We start from the raw sequence: 20842 nt of genomic DNA, 5'->3' as shown, positions 1-20842 counted from the left end.
CTTCATCGAGTTTCAGGGTCCTAATTGCGGGTGAAGTAAATGACCTTCTCAACTATGTAAAGTCTGATGATGACGTTAAGAAAGCACAATGGAGAAAGAACAACATCATGGCAAGAAAGATCATGATTGATTTTGTAAAGGATCATTTGGTACTTGTCATTTCCCGGTTGATATCAGATAAGGGAATATTTGAATGTCTTCGAAGTTTGTATGGATCCAACAACACTAGCAGGGCTCTAGCCTTGAGACGTCAATTGTTACATATTACGATGGCTAGAGGTGAATCGGTTATGTCCATGAAGATTGCAGAATTAATGGATCAACTCAATCCAATAAGAGATTCCATCGAGGGCAAAGATCTTGTCATGTTAGCCATGAATGGCATTCCGCACTCATGGGAATCCTTCATTCAAGATATCAATGGAAGAGATTGACTTCCTAGGCTTGATAACTTGAGAGTTGATTGCACTCAAGAGGAATGTAGATTAGAGGCAAGAGGTAGTGGACGTAAATATCACCATGAAGATGATCATGTACTTGCTGCTCTTACTTTTTGATGAGAAATGTTGGCCCCTATTTACCTATAGGCAATTGTAACTAGGTCAACGATCGCTGCTGCAGAATCAATGGTTGGATTTATTACTTAATCTTCCACTTCATCACTTCATCGGAATCGACTGCCCATGGAAATAAAGGGCAAAATCAACTAGTGGAAGCTCTAATACGTATATGTCACCATGGGAAAGGGGAAAAAGGTAGCTTTAAGAGGTTCAGAGATAAGAATTTTGATTCAGCACCTGAATCCAAGAACGAAAGAAAAAGGATCTTTCTAGGATTTAGTGCTTCAGATGTGACAAATCTAGTCACTTTGCTAGAGATTTAACTCTAGACCAAAACATCAAATTGCTACAACTGATGTTGAGAAATGTGTCTACCCCTGGAGAGTCAAGTGAAAATTCAAAGGGATTTTTATTTATTTCTGCTCTTTCTAGTAATATTCCTAATAATAATAATACATGGTTGATTGATAGAGGAGCCTCCCTCCACATTACAAGTTATCATGAGCACCTCTATATCCTGAAAGAAAAAGACTCACTCATAAGTTATTATTGGCAATGATGCTTACTATATGTGAAGGGTGTTGGTTCTACTTCATTTCACACAGAATTCAGATGTTCCACTTCACTTGAGTGATATCCAGTTTCTTCATGGAATTGAGAGGAATCTGATTTCCATTTCAGCATTGGAAGATAAAGGTTATAATGTTGCATTTGCTGAAGGAAAAGTCCTTGCAAGGAAGAACACTAGCATTAAAACAACACATGAGATTGGTGTTTGTCATCATAGCCTATATAGACTTTCAGCTCATCCTATTCAAGTCTTAGCACATGATTCAATGAGTACAAGTGTGTTGCGGCACAAAAAAATTGCTCATCTAAAATTTTGAACCTTGTGTCCAAGGAGAAGGTGGTAGTTGACCTTCCTAAGCTGAACCAAGATAATGAGTGCATCTATAAAGGGTGTGTTGAAGATAAGAGCATTCAAAATACATTTCATAGTAGTGAGATCAGAGAAAAAGACATCCTAGAGCTGATTCATTCTAATTGGTGTGGTCCTATGTCGATTGCTTCATTAAGTGACTTTTGGTATTATGTTACTTTTATTAATAACTTCTTATGTATATTCATGTTACAAAAGATAAGAGAACTAAGCTAGAACCTTCAAGAAAGAAAGGTTTTTTTGTTGATTACAATGAATCATCAAAAGCATATAGGATTTACGTTCCAGGTCAAAAGCTGATTTAAATCAGCATGAATTTCTCTTTTGAAGAAGATGTAGCTTGCAAAAGTTTTGAAGAATCTAATATGAAAATTGACTAAGAAGATTTTGAGCTTTCTCAAGATATGGATATGGCTGTCCCAGATTCCCCTTCAAAGATTCACAAGGAGACTACAGTGTTAGAAGATTTTGTTGATCATATTTATCCTATTGATACTTCTGCTAGTCCAAGTAAAGCTTCAACATATAAGAAAAAACCATTGTGGACCAGGCAAACTATGTAAGAGGCTGAAAATGTGCAGCTCCAAGTGGTGCTTTCAGGAATAGTAAAAGACCTCGTAAGTTTGAAGGACACATTGCTTTGATGTGTAATATTATAGCATCCAAGCCTTCAAGTTTTAAGGAGGCTTCAAAACAAGTATGGAGGGATGCCCATGATGGAGGAATACCAATCTATAATCAAGAATGATGTGTGCCACATTGATCATAGGCCCAAAGTTAAATTTGTTGTTTCTTCTAAATATTTAAAAAGTACTTAAATAATCTTTACCCAATGAGCTCCCGCAATATCTCCCATGATGATCTTTCCGCCTGCCACAACCATCTTCGCTCCTGCGTGTTTGCATTAGGTATTGCAAGTTACGCATGGCTCCTTCTCTGATCTCTCTTCCCTTCCATGCTCGGATGCCCTTCGTGCCCTTCATCTTCTGTCTTTTGTCTTTCTTCTTTTGCGTTGGTATTCAGACTTCTCTTCGCGGGCTCAAGCATCTCTCGTGAGTTCTGTCAATTCTTCTTTCATCGGATTGGGGGTGTTTGTTGCATGTGTAGAGCTCGACGTTGTTGGTATATCTATTGTGCCTCTCGTCTGTGCTCGGACCGGTGATTGTTCTCGTGTTTCTCTATATGTTACTCTCCATTACCCGTGCGTGATCCTTTATGGGCTTTGTCAGATTGGATGGTTCTGATTCGCACTACTAGTGTAATCATCTTGTATTAGCTTCGATCTTACTCTATCGGGCCTACATGTTTCTACCTCACATTGACTCAGGTCTACTATGTGTGCTCTCTTGCGTCCAGCAGACAAAGGCATATTGCTTCATTCCCAGATTTGCTATGTGTGTTCTTTGTTCTACCCCACATCAACTTGGGGTTGCTGCTTATACTCTCTGCTAGGTCCAAGGAATAAGGGTTTGCTTGATTTTATACATACATAGCTCCAAAATCTGGTTTAGCCAGTTGTTACAATGACCACAAGCGATAACTGTCCTCCACAGAATCAAACTTTGACCTACCAAAGGTTATGTGAACGAGTGCTTAAGCTAGAGACTGACAACACTACTCAGAGACAGTAGAAACTTCAAAGCTCAAATAGTCTACAAAACTAAACACCTCGCATTTCAAAAAAAAATCCGACTCATTCATCTCTAAAACAACGGAGCTAAAATCCAATTTAGAAGCTGTTATTGAACAACTGGACTAGTTGGAAAAATCTAGGAACAACAAACCGATATGGCTACAATACACTCTTCTCTGATTGCGGAAATTGAACAAACGGCGAAATCATGGGCCTCTGTTTGCACTAACACAGATACTCCTACACCCCGGCTTAACTTAGACAAGATAATCCAGGGAAAGATTGATGAGCGTGTACGATGCACACATGAACTCAACTTGTGTGTCCGTGGTCTCTCATCCACTTCCAACCCTCTTGTTGCTGGACATTCTTTTCTTTCTGACCAGCTTGGTATCTCCGATATCACCTTGGATAAGTGTTGGTTTGGTACGGGAGATACCCTTTTCATCAGGGTTCTTTTTCTAATAGGCTTCATGCCAGTAGAGCGAATAGAAAGTTGTTCTCTCTCCCCCCTAAAATTTATCTTGATGAAGATCTCACTAAGGCATAGGCCACAGAGCTAAAACGTGCTCGAGGAATTGTGGCAAAGGCTAGATGGGTTGGAAAGTGGGTTGTTATTAGGAATCTTAGAGTTGTGGTTCATGATTCTCCTACTACTGGATCGGTAGCGAGGACGACCTCCAAAATTGCATGATGGTATCGAAAACAGTCTAACAAGAGGAAGTCACCTTCTTTTCTTGTTAACTATTGGAATGGTAATGCCTCTTTATGGTCATTACCTGGCCTCTTTCACGATGCAGTGGGGTTCGCCAATATTTTGGTCGTCACAGAGACTCACAAGAGTCTCATGCGCCCTCTTCCACGATATCTTGGATATCAGTGGTTTGTCACTTTGCAGAGATGAGGTCCATACTTCTGGCGGACTCTATGGACTCTATGGTTTACATCAATGGTTCACTCCGATGCCTTTACCAGATTCATGTGGGGTCTGTATTGGTCATCAAAATCATCAACAGGACATTTTTCTTGCAGTTTGCTATTTTCCACCAGCCTCTTCTCCATATGCCATTCATGACGCTGATGGGGATCCTTTTTGCGACCTTTAGGAAAGCATCTCATAGTTTGTTGCTTTGGGTGATATCATTATTCATGGAGACTTCAACACCCGGACCAGGAACCTTCAGACTCCTATTCATGATCGTGGCTCTGATTCAATCTGCACTTCTGAGCTAGATTTGACCAGTATAGGACTTCAACGTAGCTTGAATGATGCCCTTAGACCGCTCTTCTGCTATGGCCGCCACCTGCTCCAGCTCTGTGAATCTTCTGGTTTGTTGATTATGAACGGTTTATCCTTCTTTCCTGGATCTGACCTCTTTACCTGCTAGCCACACTATGGTAGTGCGAGTGTTGTGGACTATGTCATCACCTCTTCTTCCTTCATTCCCTCCATTCGCAGTTACATCATTTCTTGTCTCCCCTTTGCTAACCATGCTCTTCTTAGCATTGTTGCCTATGTTTCACCCCATTTGTCGCCTTCTCCCAACCCTCCCACATTCCAGTCGATACTACCTACACCCCTACTCGCTTCAATTACCCCGAGGGCGATGGTGAGCTCTTTTCTTACCATCTTAGGAGACTTATGATACCAGCTAGTTTCAATGATTTGCATGAGGCCTCCGCCATGTTTGATTTACTTGCCTCTACCATCCGGATGTCTGCTCTTCTTTCCATCCCTCACCATTCCCCACCCTCTCTCAAATCTAAACATCAAAATACTTGTCCTATGAATCAATGGTTTGATGTTGATTGTAAAGCTTTGCATCGCTCTGTTTGCTCTTCTTTTGAGATTCACTCTTCTGCCTTCACCCACCTACGCTTATCTTATCTCTGTTTTCTTCGCCAGAAGAAATGTTCTTTTGCCTCATCTCAGTGTAGATCACTTTGCTCCACGCTTATTCAGAATCCCCAGATCTTTTGGCATACACTTTTCCCTCGGTGTCCCTTTGCTCCACGCTTTAGCTTGAGACCAATTATTCAATCCAAAGTTAGTAAGGGCATGGGTTCCCTAGCCATGCTTGAAAGACAGTGCTTCAGACATCATTTTCAGGATATTTTGTCCAAGTTGTCCCTCTTGGACTCCTTGGTTCGACCGACTATTCTCTATGGCTCGGTGGTTTGGGGAACTTCTCTTCTTGCTTCTGATGAGGCCTCTATTGAGCGCGTTCAAATGTGACTTTTACGACATATCATTAGATGTCACACATTCACCGCCCACAGCATTGTCTTGGCCGAGTTTGGAGCTCATCCTTTCAAACTCGCAGCCATTTTTGACTTGATCTAGTTTCTCCATCGCCTTCCTAGCTTTATAGAGTCTAAGATTGACCAGCATAGATACCCTCATCTGGCATACTATTCTTCTATGGAGATTATGAGATCCGACACTTGTACTAGATCCCGCTATTGGTACGCCCAAGCTACCTCTCTGTTGGGTTCGATCAATATTGAGATAGATCATCTTCCCCCTTATCAGTTCTCGCTAGATGCTCCTACTCACCTCCTCCCCTCACATCAAGAGTTGAACGAACATGTCAGACAGGATATCTATAGACAGGACATTACCACTACCTGGAGTAATCCCCTGGTGGATTACATCCTAAGATGGCCTTCTATGCTGAGCATTTTTCTTGAGATTCAAAATGGTATTATTGTTCGCCCTGCTTATCTTTATCGGCGATGGAGTCACACCCTGGGGTTCTCTTTGGGCTCTTTCAAAGTTGGCTCTCACCATCTTCGGGTCCAAATTGATCACCTTATGCATAGGGATGATCAAATTTGTCGATTGTGCACTTTGGTAGAGACTAAGACTGACTTTCTATTTCGTTGTCCTATCTACTATGAGATCAGAGGGAGATTTCACTGCCTATTCAAAGATTGTTTTTCTCTTTCAGCGTTCTTCAGCTATATAACCAGCGATGTCTTGCACTTTATCTTCAAGAGGCCACCCAACTTCGTGAGCATGCCTTGCAATCATTGATACCTTAGGGCCATATATCTCAGACCAGCTCATCACCGCCTTTTTCTCCCCCTTGTCTCCACCACGGGGATTGAAAAGGCCTAGCAATATAACTCATCCCAGATCAGTCAGACACTACACCAATCTTTCCAAACAACAACACTCATACAGCGGTTCTTAGTGACAATCTAAGACTCTGTATTGTCTACAATTGTATCCCTCTGTAGCTGATTTCTTTGTACCAAGGAAGGATCCTTAGTCCTTACCTCGGTTTTTCTCTAGTTTTGTGTCTTGTTTTGTTTCTTCTCAATCACCATTTTGGTGCTCCTGCTTTGGCCAGCTCTTTTGTTTGTATGCTCAGTCCCATAAACCCTTTTGGTTTTTTGTTGGACATTAATATTATTATCTTATCTTATCTTATCTAAGTGGCTGTTCAAAATCAAGCATGCAGCTAATGGGAGTGTGGAAAAATATAAAGCTGAATTTGTAGCTAGAGGGTTTTCCCAAAAAGAAGGTATAGACTAAGATGACACATTTGCACCTATGGCATGTTACACTTATTAGGACTATCATAGTCGTTGCAGCCATAGTTGGAAACCTCAGACTCGACAAAAATTTGCCAAGCCCTGAAACAGAAATTCTGGAAAAGTTCAGCCAGTTTTTGAAATAACTTACTACTTAAAAGACAACTTAAATTTAATTAGAAATGCATTTCTTTTGCGGAATCCAATGAGGAGATGCATCTCATAAGTTAATTAATGAGAACCCAAAAGAAATAAGCCGAGTTTAGATATATATATATATATATAGTTGCAAAGTAGGTACAAAATTGCATTCTCATGTGGAATGCTAATGGTTGGAAGAAAAACAGTAATTAGTTTCTGCAAAACTAGAAGCAAGTACATCATTACAATTACATCTTGTTCTTAGCTCTACTAGCAAATAAGGTAGAGGAACCAAAGGGCCTGGTCCTAGAAATAGAAGCATGTTGGCCATGCTTGTGCCTCCTCGCTCCGTATCTCTACTGATGCGTGGTTCTCTATCCATCCTAAATGCATCTCCTTGCACTAGCCTCAAATCCGCCTCCAATACTTTGCAATCACCTAGCAAGGGCTTGGAAGCCCACTTTCCTCCTCTCTTCACTCAAGTCGCTGCAAACAAGAAATGAAAGATAATTGTATCATCTTTTTCATTTTAACAGTGTCGGTAAAATGCGGGAGAGTTTTTTTTTAATAACTTGAAGAGTTTCTAGTAAAAACTCGCCCACTAATCAATGAGTTTTACTAAAAACGTTATGAGTTTAGTTTGCAATTATTTCTGTAACTACCTCATCATCTCAAAAAACTCTGCAATTAATCGGTGATTTTTCCATCTCTGGTTGCAACAATTAAGGGGTGGAAGCTTCATCAAATGGATGTGATGATGAAATTCTTGAATGTGGTAATTGAAGAAGTTTTCATTGAGCAGCAAAAGAGTTTTGTGATTCATGAGAAGGAATCACATGTGTGACAATTGAAAAAGGCCTTGAATGACCTTAAACAAGCTCCACGCGCTTGGTATGAGAAAATTGATCATTATGCTTGGGCTTTCTAAAGAATGATGATGATCCATATTTACATTTCAAGGTAATTGGTGTTGAAGTCTTAATCTTAGTACTTTATGTTGATGATTTGTTTCTAATTGGTGATAAGGTCTTACTCTTAGTACTTTAGTGCTCAAAAACTCGCTACACACAATCCAATCTAAGAATGTTAAACTAATACAAGACTCCTACTTCAATCAGATCTCAATCAAAGACTTTTATCTTCTCAAAATCAAAACAAACAGTCCAAACTTGTAACACTTCAGCAACCCTTGAAAAATCAGACTGAAAAATAGCTCCTGACCTATGCTTCAGTTTGTAACAACAGCAACGTTGTAGCTCCTCTAGCAAGAGTTGAGGAATTAGTGAATGCCAAGATGTCGGAGGAATGTACTTGAAAATCTTGGAGGAACATACTTGAAGATCTTGGATGAACGTACTTGGAGGGCTCGTGAGTTGAACCTAAAGTTTCGAGGCCTCCCTCCCCCTTCCTTGGAACCACTTGCAATGGTGTATTCTTTTCTTAAGAATCAACTAGACATCTCAGTTTTCAATTTGGACAGAGAGCTTGGTTGGGCTTTCATGACACTCTTTTCCTTTGTTTCCTCTCACAAGGACTGCTTGAGAGCTCCTTGTCAGACCTCAGCTGATGTTGCTTAACATCTTTATACATAACCCAAGAGGGACCATCCTCCAAAATAAATGAATTTACTTCCTATAGAAGTTTCATAAAATATGTAATAAAAACTACAATGATATTTTACCATTGAAAGGAACTACAGAAAACCAGAAATAAGCATTATTTTTTAATTATATAGTACCAGAATTTTTTCTAATCAAAGCACAAAATTGTACTTACGAAAATAAGACAGTGGCTTAATGTTTATAGGTACAAAATTCCTATGAGATGGGGCAGAGGTACTCCATGATAGTATGTTGTCTTATTAAACCATAGACCATATGTTTTAACCCTGATACTATGATTTTGAAATTTGTTTTAACTTAAATTAGTTTGTGCTTTCATAGTTTCTATATATTGACATCCCCCGATACCTTTTCTCTAAAATGACTCATTGGTCTTGTCCCTATCTCCAGATGACTATGGAAAAGCTTAAACTATTAGTAGCTAAGCATATCTCCCATCAGCAATAAACAAACATTTTATTAGTTTAATTTTATTCAAACATGTAAACATTCAGATTTCTCTAGAGATAAAGAAGCATGTAAAGGCAATTAAAGATTTATGAATTAATATTTAAATAGGAAGGATTGCAATCCTTGGCGAGAATGTTCAAATTTTAGCCGTTGAAACACAAGGCATTACCACAGTGTTTGTGGGGCCAGTAGGGGGAAAGGGCATTCTTGCCACTCAATAGCACATTTTACCTGCTGAAATACAGATTTAGACATGCTCAACAACCAATTAAGTAACATTTATTTCTTCCATTTCTGCATGCTAGAGAACTAATTCTCAAGATTTAAGTACAGTACAATTAATAATCCTCAGTATTTTCTTCTTCAGTAATTTTAGAATACTAAGTAGACTATGCCTGAATACAAGATAGAATGTACGGCATTTAAGCAAGAAAAGTTGTAAAAGAAAAAAGAAGTAATTATGTAATAAAAAACTCAAAGGGCCAAAGGCTTATGAAGTGCGTTCAATACAAAAAAATTAAACAATTCTCACATATTTTGTTTTATGCTTTCATATACTAACCTGACAGGCAACTTCTGCAGTGTCTTTCAGATGTTGATATAATGCATTAAGAAGAACATCCCTCCTGCTCCAGTACTCACCCTGGAGACCACGATATTCTTCCTCACGTTCAATTTTGGCAGTAATTGCACCAGCATAAGCTTCCAATAAAACATCTGTCAACTCTTCAAGCTGCTCAATTAATGCCGACTTCTTTGAAGGCTCTGAAACATCTGCTTCTGTTTTCAATTCAAAAATGACTGAAGCCACCTTCCACAGTCCAGCCCTCACAGTTGGTTCACAGTACCATGGTGTCAATCCTTCCGGTGATGGATACCATGAGTGTTGAGCATCTCTGTAGTGAACGGCAGTTCGTATAACACCTGTACAAGCAACTGAGACTTGACAAAGACGTTCAATTTGCAGCCTAAGTGGCATCTCCCTTCCAATGACATAAGATAGATGCTGGTTAACACACAAAAAGAGCTCCTCCAAGTATGAAACCCGACTGTAAAACACTTCAGCCTTCTCTCTATCCATCAGCATTACATTTTCCCGGCGAGCTTTCTCACCAACTAACTGAACAAGATCCCAAAGAGAGCCACTAACTTCACTGGGCTTGGAGTCTATAGGAGGAGATTCCAACCTGTTTAAAAGCCTGGACTGAGCAGATGCATTATGTAATTCCCTAAGGTAGATCATGGCAGCAAGCTTTTCACCATGTCCCATTATTGTTTGTAGGGCTTGCCCTGAATCAAAAACAAAGCAATACAAATATCACACCACATTGACATGTTCCTATTTTTTACAAGATAGGTTATCAAAATGATAGTGGGAAACATGTTCTAGGTACTGAACAATAAAACTAAAAAGAACTGGGAAAAAACAAATTTATCATCTAAGATTTCAAAAGTATGCAAATGCACTTTCACAACACAGAAAATCTCCACAATTACATAAATAACTTCAAGTATATTAGAAATTGTGCTTTCAGAACACAAAAAATATCCACAATTACATGAGGAACTTCAATCTTGACAAAACAATGCAATTGTATGGCACCTAATATATAAAACAAATACCATCCATAAAGTATCTGTGCCAAGTTGTCTTTTGTTCTATTAAACAACTAATATAAAATGATCATAATTACCAAGAAACTCCGTTATAGTAATATGACTGCATTCCCATCCCATTACTCAAATTTTATGGTCACCCTATTTATCCATGATAGGAAGTATCTTTACTCAGCTAGTCATGTAATCTAATTTGAATGGTATCCCCATCCACATACCTTTACTTGGACCCTCACATCTCCAAGAAATTATAGATACAGTTTCCTTCTGTCACAGGGTTCATTTACGGGTTTGTGTCAATGTCAAAATAAAATCTAAGTTGTCACTCAAAAATTTGTTTTAAGGGAACAAATTTGTAATTTTTTATGTGATGATGTTTGAGATTCAACTGTAGCTTTGAGTCAATTATCATTAACCCATGGTTCATTAGCAGTTCAGAAGAACAAAATCTCACTTGTAATTTTAATCTGTGACAACAGCTTTTGATGATTCTCCATCCTCCAAAATATCTACTTCACTTAGGAAACAGCATCCACAATTACTCCCTTAGTGCCAAAATTTCAGCCCCTCATTTTCTTCTTCCTTGAACTTAGGCATCATAATCGTTGTGAGGTTTTCACACCATCGCCCCTTTGCGATTGCGGGCCCCCTATTTTGCTTGGTTATGGGGTAGTTGTCCTAGGTAATCCTAGTTTAGTGGCTATTTTCAAGTCTCGGAATCTAAAAGATGAGATTGAGCAAATTCAGCTTGTTAAGGAGTAAAGTCAATCAGGGATATGAGTGACAGTTGAGTCAAGCTAGCCAAGGATGTGGAATTGAAATCAAGAGATTTGTGATGAAATTAGTTAAAATCCTTGGAAAATCCATCTTCCAGTATCAAATTTATCATGGGAAGTCAAAAGAAGCCATGTAAAACAACAATGATGGAAGTGAGCTAATTACTGAAATTTAAATGAGTCTAGAAAATTTTGGGATCTTCCTAAACCTAGAATCTCCATTATAACTCCTAAAGATCTGAAAACACTGTCAAACATCCTGACAATGTTTATATAAAATATAACTTGAAATATAATGCCAATTAGAAGTTATATTTTATATTAAAATTCCTCCCTCCAAGTAGCAAGTTGACACTTCCAAAATTGTTGACCCTTGGAGTGAGCCCAAGAGATGGTCCAAATCTGACTTCTCTTGGGGCCAAGAAGCCCAAGAGCAGGTTGGAATACAACCTCTTGTGAGGCCTCATGCCTCATGTGATGCATTGAAGTAATGATTTGCAATTTAAATGGCGAGGTTATGATGAAGTTTGAACAAAAAATTAACAACTTGAGAAAATTTTGCATCTTGATTGAGCACAAAAGAGGGTCGGAAACTAACCTCTTGAAGCTCTGGAGCCTAAGGAGAGGTTGAATTCCAACTTGCTCCAGGGCTCCACAATCGTAAGTTTTAATGATACTATGTTTGCCCGTGTTCTTTGCCATTTGACAAGTCAATGAAAGGTGAACAATGGCATGATGACAAGATGAAGGATTGCTGTAAGTCGTTGAAAATCAAAGGTATGGATGAAGAATGAACAAATTTTCAGTTTTGATCCAGACCTAAAAGTAAGTTTACACAAATTAAGGTGTTGAAGGAGAATGAAAAACATGACCTGCTTGATCAAAAGGAAAGGAACCAGATTGAAAATTATTGAAGAACAAGCAATTAGCTTATTTTTGTGTCAAGTCAACTTGAGTTTGAGCCCAAGAGATGGTTGGAATCCGACCTCTCTTGGAGCTTCATAGTCCAAGGGGAGGTTAGACTCAGACCTCCCATGGGGCTCCATGCCCAAGTTTCTCACCTTGATTGCATACTTGTTCAACCAAAATCATAGCCCAATCAGGTAGGAGTATGGTGGGCCTGACTTGGTTCAACGCAATGATGATAAGAAGGATGATATAATCAGAACATAAGATGTTGAAATCAACTGTTGATCAAGCTCAGAAATCAGAGATAAGATGCTGAAATTGCATTGAGAATTAAAGGCAAATGCATGAAATTGAAGTGTCTAAATGTGAGGAAGCGAAGATACCTTTGGACTAAGCCCTAGGAGTGGTCAAAATCCAACCTACCCTGGAACACACAAGCCCAAGGGGAGCTCGGATACCGACCTCATATTGGGCTCCATTATTTTTAACACTCAAACAAAAATCTAATCGCAAGCCCTGTATAGCTTAATATTACAATAATAGATAAGCTTCCATTATTAGTTAATGGTTCTATGTTTTTACTCTATTGTGAATATTAGAGTGTTTCTAATATTTAGTTAGTTGTAGTGATCTCTTAGCTTTCTATAGATTTTTTTTTATAGCTAGAATAGAATATCTCTACTCTTTACGATCGTTTCCTAAGAAAACATCACTTTATTCTTTGGTATATATAGACCCTCTCAATCTCTCTTAAACATATGTAGCAATCGGTTGTTTCCACCGATCTTGCTGAAGTAGAAGTATGCAAAGATTAGTGAAATTTAGATAAACACCAGAAGACATGATGTTGAGAGTCTCGAGAATCCTAATCAAGGGCAGGGGTAGTCGGACGCTGTCTAACACCCAGAACAATCTGATCAGTATTCCAATATTCAAAAATTGCTATGATCCACCACTACCAAGTGCCATAATTTCGACCATTGAATTTTGAATTGCTCTCAAGCAGAATATTGCTCAATGATGCCATTGCACGTATTTCAATGAAAATATTTGAAGGCACATTCTTCGAGGCAAAAAAAATGGAAGACCTAGAAAATTTGAAAGGTGACCTAGAAGAGAGCTAGAAAAACCCAAAAAGAATATGTTGTCGATTTCTAGATCCGCTAGCTGAAAAACAGAGGCACGAAAATCGAGGCACCTAGACAAATCGGACGACAACCCAGTGGAGCTATCGAAAAACCCATCAAGAATTTGGAATCAAAAAAAAAAAGTTGAGGTAAAAATAATAGGGTTCCGAGCAAAAAAATAGGTCAACAGTCATTGAGGTCAAATATGCAGAAAAAATGGCATTTGGTGTTTGCCGGAAAGCAGAAAGATGTTCAAGTTTTCCAAAAAATAGTTGTTTTAGCTAAAGACAGTAATGAGGATGAAACAAATACACAAAAGGAGATTTTTTACCCTCAAAACGCCATGTTTAGCAAACATGCGACCTCAGAAAATCGTCTAAGAAAATGCTCTAAGAAAAGTTATGGATGTCGCATCTAGACAAGAAAGACAAGAAATTGCAATGCAAGTACATACAGAGACCTGCGATTTTGAAGTAGCGATTTTCAAATTAGATCAAAAAATCGCAACTTGCAAACGTTGCTTAGTTCCAACGCAATTTTGCAGAGAAGAAAAAACGTGATTTGCAGATGCAACGAGCCCCTGAAGAAATGCGAAAATAGGGCAATAAATCGCATCTTGGAGAGACTCGAATGCATAGAAAAAATTTCCCCCAGAAACCTACTCGCAATTTTTATTAATTAGATCTCTCAAAACGGAAACCCTAGTTGGATTTTAGAGAGAGTTGGAAGCAAATATGTATGTAATTGATTTTGAAAATAGACGGTAGATAATCTCAACCAAGAAATTATGAATATTTTCAAAAAAATTTAGAGTATTGGCTCTGATACTATTTTACTAATTGGAAACTAAATATTAGAAACATTCTAATATTTACACAAGATTAAAATAGATAACCATTACATACTAAACAGAGATAATAGAAACTACTTATTATCATAATACCCTCCCTTAATGGTTAATCTATCCAAAGCACGAAGCTGTCAAAAAGCGTAAAAGGTATATTTTGTTTGCTCAAGGTGCTCCGCACTATTCACTATGGGTTGAAAACCAGATTGCTTAGATAGGGCAACTAAGCACTTCCAACATTCAACCTTCATGTGCCCAAACTTATGGCAATAGTTGCATTGGATTTTTTTCTTCCGAGAGCCTTCCGAATCTAGAGCAGAGGATGTCCGTTGAGAAGACTATTGAAACTAGCCTTTATCCTTCTGAAAGGATTTGGCAACAAAGGCTTGCTTTGTAGAGGTGGAGTTGGAACTGCTACCAAACTATTGTTTCCACCAATCTTGCTGAAGCAAAAGTGTGCAGAGATCAATGAACCTCAGATAAACACCAAAAGATGTGATGTTGAGTCTCAATAAAATGCCCGTAGGACTTCCGTAAACTTCGAAGAGTTATTATCACAATGTCCTCTTCCTCCATCTTGCGACTGACGGCAAGCAACTGATCACGGATTTCCTAGATACTATTCAAGTGAGTCTATAGCAAGGTTCGCTCATCCATGCTCGAACACAGACATGTTCCAAAGAAGTTCTGGGCAGAAGCAGTGGACATTACAGTTTATCTTTTGAACCGGTCACTCACAGTTGCGGTCAAAGGTAAGACTTCGGAAGAGGCTTGGTTAGGTCGCAAGCCCTGAATCAGTATGAAGGCTCATGATTTGAGACTTAGGCTTCCATTAGGTACACTTGATGGGAGGGCTCCAGTACCTCCTGCAACTCCAGTTACACCAATGATCCCTGTACAAACACCTCCATCTTCTCCTGCAGAATCACCTCGATTTGTAGATGCTTCAACTGAGTTTGATCTAAATTCTTCTGATGAGGAACCTGATCACCATGCATCTCCTGATACTAATGTTGGTCATTCTCCTCTCTGACCTAAGTGGTGGGCTAAGACACTTGTTGATCTTCGTGATGATGAGCTCATTGATGGGAGAACTACTTGGAAAAAGAGCAAACCTACAAAGTTTGTTAACCTTGCTCTCATTACCAACATTCATAGTGTGTTTGAACTTCAAACATATTCTGAGGCTAAAGGAATTCCAGAGTAGGAACAGACCATGACATCTAAACACTAGAGCCTGCTGAAGAATAACACCTGGGTCCTTTCTGATCTTCCACCAAGGAAGAACCCCATTGGCTGCAAATGGATTTACAAAATCAAATACAAATTTGATGGTACTTTGGATAAGTATAAAGCTCGTTTAGTTGTGAAGGGCTTTTCTCAGCATCAAGGCATTGATTATGAGGAGACCTTTGCTCCTACTACAAAGATGAGCACCATCAAATTAGTCCTAGCCATGACAACACAGTTTGGCTGGAATCAAGAGTGTTTTCCTGAATGGTGATCTCTACAAAGAGGTCTAAATGAGACAACCTCCTAGTTTCAAGGTTGTTGGTAAAGAACATCAAGTTCTCAGATTAGTGAAATCTCTCTATGGCTTGAAGCAAGCCCCTTAGGCACAGTACATTAAAAGCGATAAGTACCTCAGTGATCAAGGCTTCTAGAGGAGTTTTTCAAACTCAAATTTGTACATCAAGAAACTGACAATGACATCATCCTTCTAGTTATTTAAGTGAATGATTTAATCATCACTAGCAGTTTGGCATCTTTGATTCAAGAAATCAAACAGAATTTATATCAATCTCTTAATATGAATGACCTCGGGCTCATGCATTATTGCCTAGGTGCTAAGGTTAGCAACAATCTTCTGGTATATTCATCTCTCAATCCAAATATGTCAAGGCTCTATTAGACAAATTTTGTATGCAAGATTGCAAGCCTACATCTACACCCATGGAGAAAGGTCTCAAGTTATCAGCCAAGTCTGATTCTCCTCCCGTTGATGATAGTACATGCAAACAACTAGTGTTGTCAATAAATTCTATATTGTAGCACATTGGTAAAATTGTATCTGAAAGGGAGCATGACGGTTGAGTCACCCCTTCGGGAAAGTATATGTACAATCATCTGTAGGGATTATTGAGACATCATCATAATCATTATCATTGTAAGCATTGTACTTGGAATGCATATTGCGTACATGAATAAAGTATCTATTCTGGCTAAATCTTAATCTACTGAATGCAATAAGTATCATTTTACCCTGTACGGTAAGCATTTGGCACCGTTGTCAAAGATTGAAACCCAAGTCACCCGCGTGACAGGGGGTTCACCTGGCGCGAGTGGTCTCAGTGGATACAGCATTGTTAGCATCCCCTGAGGAGCCAGACAAAGAGAGTAGAGTTCAAAGGTTAAGCTCATACTTGAGTACAAGGTTTAACCGTATGCCAGCACCATGAGCGACAAGGATTCTCAGACCTATGAGAGAGGTAGCTTCAAAAAGAGATCCTCTACGAACACAGGTGGAGGAGAGTCACCCGACACACACCGATGAGGTACCACCTAGCACTGTTCAGCGGATGGCGAAAGTAGTGAAGACAGCTATGGATGCCCAACAGCAGCCTTCACTAGCATTAGAAACAACAACAAGAGAGGTTATGGAGATATTCTTCGCTGATGTAGCGACTCAGTCTCACCAAGTGGTGGCCTCTGCAGAGATACAGGCCTTGGACTCAGTGGTGAAGGAGTTGCAGAACATTACATCATTTATGAGGCTGGGATGTCCAGCAAACTTCACAGTTTGTTTTGAGGAGCACAGATGGCCAAGTCTAGAGACTGAGGAGATGCGCCAAGATTGGGCCACTACAAGGGAGACGAGTATGGAGAGTTGCATTGAGACTCTAATTCAGGAGATAGTTCAGATAACTAGGGATGCTTATTATACCCTTCAGAGGAGCTAGGCGAACCAAGCAATAGCAAAGAGGGCTCGGGAGGAGTCAACTGCCAGGGTAGCAACAATGAAAGCGGAACTAGATGCAACGAGGGCAGCCTAGGAATCCGAGTGGGTAACACGTTTGGCCCGACAAAGTCAGCTACAATAGGTGGCAACAGAGAAAGAGAAGGTGGCAGCAGAGAAAGAGAACATGGCAACAGAGAAGGAGAGGGAGCTTGGAGAGATTGTTGAAATGATGCAATCAACTTTGGGGCTTCAGATGGAGGTTGAAGCAGATTTGGAAGTATGAATGGGACAAGTGTATCATCTTTGAGCAGAATTGGACGAGTTAAAGGCATGGACGTCTACTACACCAAAGATGCTTCCCTCTTCTTAGTTGTTTAAGTCTTGATGTAATTAATTGTTTTTTGTTTTGTTGTAAATGTTGTCACTATTTTGTCGTCCCAAGACAACTTTACTTTTTGGGGGGATGATATTGTCGGTAAATTCTATATTGTAGCTGACGGGTAGAATTGTATTCGAAAAGGCGTGTGACGATTAGGTCACCCCTTCGGGAAAGTATATGTACATCATCTGTAGGGACTATTGAGACATCATCATAATCATTATCATTGTAAGTATTGTATATGAAATGCATATTGCGTATATGAATAATGTATCTATTCTAGCTACATCTTAATCTACTGAATGCAATAAGTATCCTTTTACCCTACACAGTAAACAACTAGTAGGCAGCCTCATCTATCTCTCTGCTACTAGGCCTGATATCAACTTTGCAGTCAACTACATCTCATGCATTATGACAGCTTCCAAGGCTGATCATTGGATGGCAGCAAAGCGTGTGCTTCGTAATGTGAGGGGCACTTCAGATTATGGACTTATTTACTCTCAAAGTTCTAATTCTAGACTCAGTGGGTTCACAAATTCAGATTGGGCAGACTTTGTTGACAATAAAAAGTCAACTTTTGGATGTGTTGAATTTAGGATCACGTGTCATCACATGGACCAGTAAGAAGCAGTAGGCAGTTTCAACCTCCTCTATAGAGGCCAAATACAGAGGGACAGTCAAGGCATGTTGTGAAGTTGTTTGGCTTCGTCAGATGCTTAGGAATATGCAGATGTCACCAGCGGGACCGACTACTTTGTTTGTTGATAACGAAGGCGTTATCAAGTTAGCATGAAATCCAATCTTCCATGAACTAACCAAGCATGTGGATGTTCACTGTCACTACATATGACAGCTGGTTGAAGACGAGACAAAAGACTTGCAGTATGTTCCTACCACAGATTATACTGCAGGCATTCTCACCAAACCTCTTGGTCCTGATAAGTTTGTCAAATTCAAAGGACAACTTGGTGTTGTGGATAAATTAACCATTAAGGGAGAGTATTACGATAATAGATAAGCTTCTATTATTAGTTAATGGTTATCTGTTTGTAATCTATTGTAAATATTAGAATGTTTCTAATATTTAGTTAATTCTAGTTATCTGTTAGCTTTCTTTAGCTTTCTTTTAGCTAGAATAGAATATTTCTAATCTTTACGATCATTTCTTAAGGAAACATCGCTTTATTCTTTTGTATATATAGACCCTCTCAATCTCTGTTAATATCAAACAAATATTTTCCAATTACTTACATAATACTTAATGAATGCAATGACAATCATTGTGCAATGTCGGTTTGGGTGTTAAGATGGAACGATCAAATCCTAAGGAAAATTATTAATTAATCGCAATTGATAAATTAATGATCATATATGAAAGGGGTGTGATTTTCTAATTTTATTGATTTAACTAAAATAATGTCAACCTGGCCTCCAAAGGTGCATCCTATCTCTCAAACAGCTATGTAAAGGCAATGACAATTTCATTTCAAACCTTAATCACAACTACTCAAGTGCAGATCAATTTGGGAAGCAGAGCAGATCAGTTTCCATCACCAGCAATTTTCATTTGAAGAAGTCCAAATTTGTGGAGGATATTAAACATCACTTACAATCAGATCTGAAGTTCATTAAGGATGAGACCATTTGATAGAGCAGGCCCAGAATTTCAAGAGAATACAGTTTAGAGGGAAAGATTGAAATATTTCCAGACCTGGGCAAAATAAAATGATGAAGTTATACTTAACATGAAAATCAAGTTGTGATTGAACAGGGACAGATTGCATTTAGCAAATCAAGTTTGTAGGATTTAAAGTGAAAACAAGACCATGACAAAAGGGTGTGTATTCTTTGTAGAATTTGATCATGATCAGATTTCCACTGCTGAAAATTTGATAATAGTGTACCATCTTAAAATGTGCGCACTTGCCTTTTAACATCTTTTAGCATCCTTTCCATAATACCTTCTTCGGGCCATGGATGTACATGTGCTCGACACCCTTTTCTCCTCTCTTCTTCCACTTTCCACCCTATTTCTTATGGTATTTGCCTCTTCTTTCTGTGGCATCCAGGACTTGATCTCTAGGACCAGGTTGACTTAGGTCGACTAATTTTGAACTAGGTCGACCTCAAGCCAACCTAGTCTAGGACTAGGTCGACCCAAGTTGACTTAGTCTCTTGTGATTTCGGGGCTCGGGACCCAAAAGGTGTCGGGGATTTAATTAGTTTCATAACTCTCTGGTCGGCTCGTATTGTTTTCCCACTCGAAAACTCATATACTTGGCAGTTTCATTTTCATAACATAAGATCATGCTCTCAAGTCAACATTTTTGTCTTTTGCATTCAAGTTCAAGCATTTTGAAGCATTCTAGCCAGGAGATTTGTATCTAGCCTTGAATGATCCTTTGTGAGCATTTGCTCTTCAAGATCTAGCTTATTGTTGGCCATCAAGGGAGGAGATCTACATTCAAGCATTCATTATCTTCTTCATTGATGAACACTTACATCCATGGTACCATGATGGGATTATGGTAGATCCATTGCAAATTGTGGAGATACCCTACATTTCTAATTCAAGGTTTACAACGCATTACGTACAAAATCCTTATTAACAAGGGTTTCAAGCAAGGTGAATCCTAACATTTATCTTGTCTTCCAGTCATTTACATTTATATTACGATTAATTCCTTAACTTAGGGCTTGACTTGACCAAGGCAAGCCCTCATCAAACCCAACCAAAAAAACCCTTATTTTTTGTGTGACGAAACAAGATATCAGTTTCGAGATTACAAATTTGGAACCTACTCTGCAGGAGCTTTCTGGAGAAGTTTGTTGCAGTGTTGCCAAACTACATCAACCGTTTCGCAAGTCGTCCTTCTAACAAATCGACCTAGTCCTTTTTGCCTTCTTGCCAAAAGATTTATGGGTTTTGTTCCTTTCATCATTTCATTTCGAGATCCCTAATTGAATATTCAAAAAAAGCTTAAGAATTGCAACTTTCAGAGCTAAAATACATCTTCATCTATGTATTTCAAAATGAATCTTTCATATTTTATTTCCTTTCATATCTTTACCCTAGATCTATATCTTAATTGGGCTAATTGTATACACATAGCATTTAGATTTACATTATTTAAACAATCAATTCAACTTTACATACACATTATCCTATAAGGGCCAAAGAGTGCATTTCCTTGAATTGCATTCCCCTTTATAATTAAAATTTGGTATTAGCACATTTCTTCCTTTGGCTTCTAGCTAATCTAATTTGGATTATAAGGGGAATCATATTTGGAAATTCCCCTCTTTCCCTTGTATACATATTTAAATGGCTTAAACGCC

At 38.8% G+C, this 20842-nt stretch overlaps 1 protein-coding gene across 1 annotated transcript in view; it reads right to left on the bottom strand.

The window, feature by feature from the left end:
* LOC149540429 (Nucleoporin, Nup133/Nup155-like protein) overlaps positions 1–20842 on the bottom strand; it is a 161227-nt gene that overhangs the window by 124299 nt on the left and 16086 nt on the right. Inside the window, exon 4 of the mRNA XM_089801538.1 lies at positions 9449–10176. Within this exon, the coding sequence (XP_089657664.1) occupies positions 9449–10176 (728 nt within the window). The remainder of the gene's footprint in view (positions 1–9448; positions 10177–20842) is intronic.

Source organism: Cupressus sempervirens, chromosome 9 (assembly GCF_028749045.1).
Source record: "Cupressus sempervirens isolate cs-2001-9-10 chromosome 9, ASM2874904v1, whole genome shotgun sequence".
In the NCBI taxonomy this organism is placed as follows: Eukaryota; Viridiplantae; Streptophyta; class Pinopsida; order Cupressales; family Cupressaceae; genus Cupressus; species Cupressus sempervirens.
The sequence above is the reverse complement of the archived record's forward strand: the minus strand, read 5'-3'. Positions and strand labels throughout refer to the sequence as shown.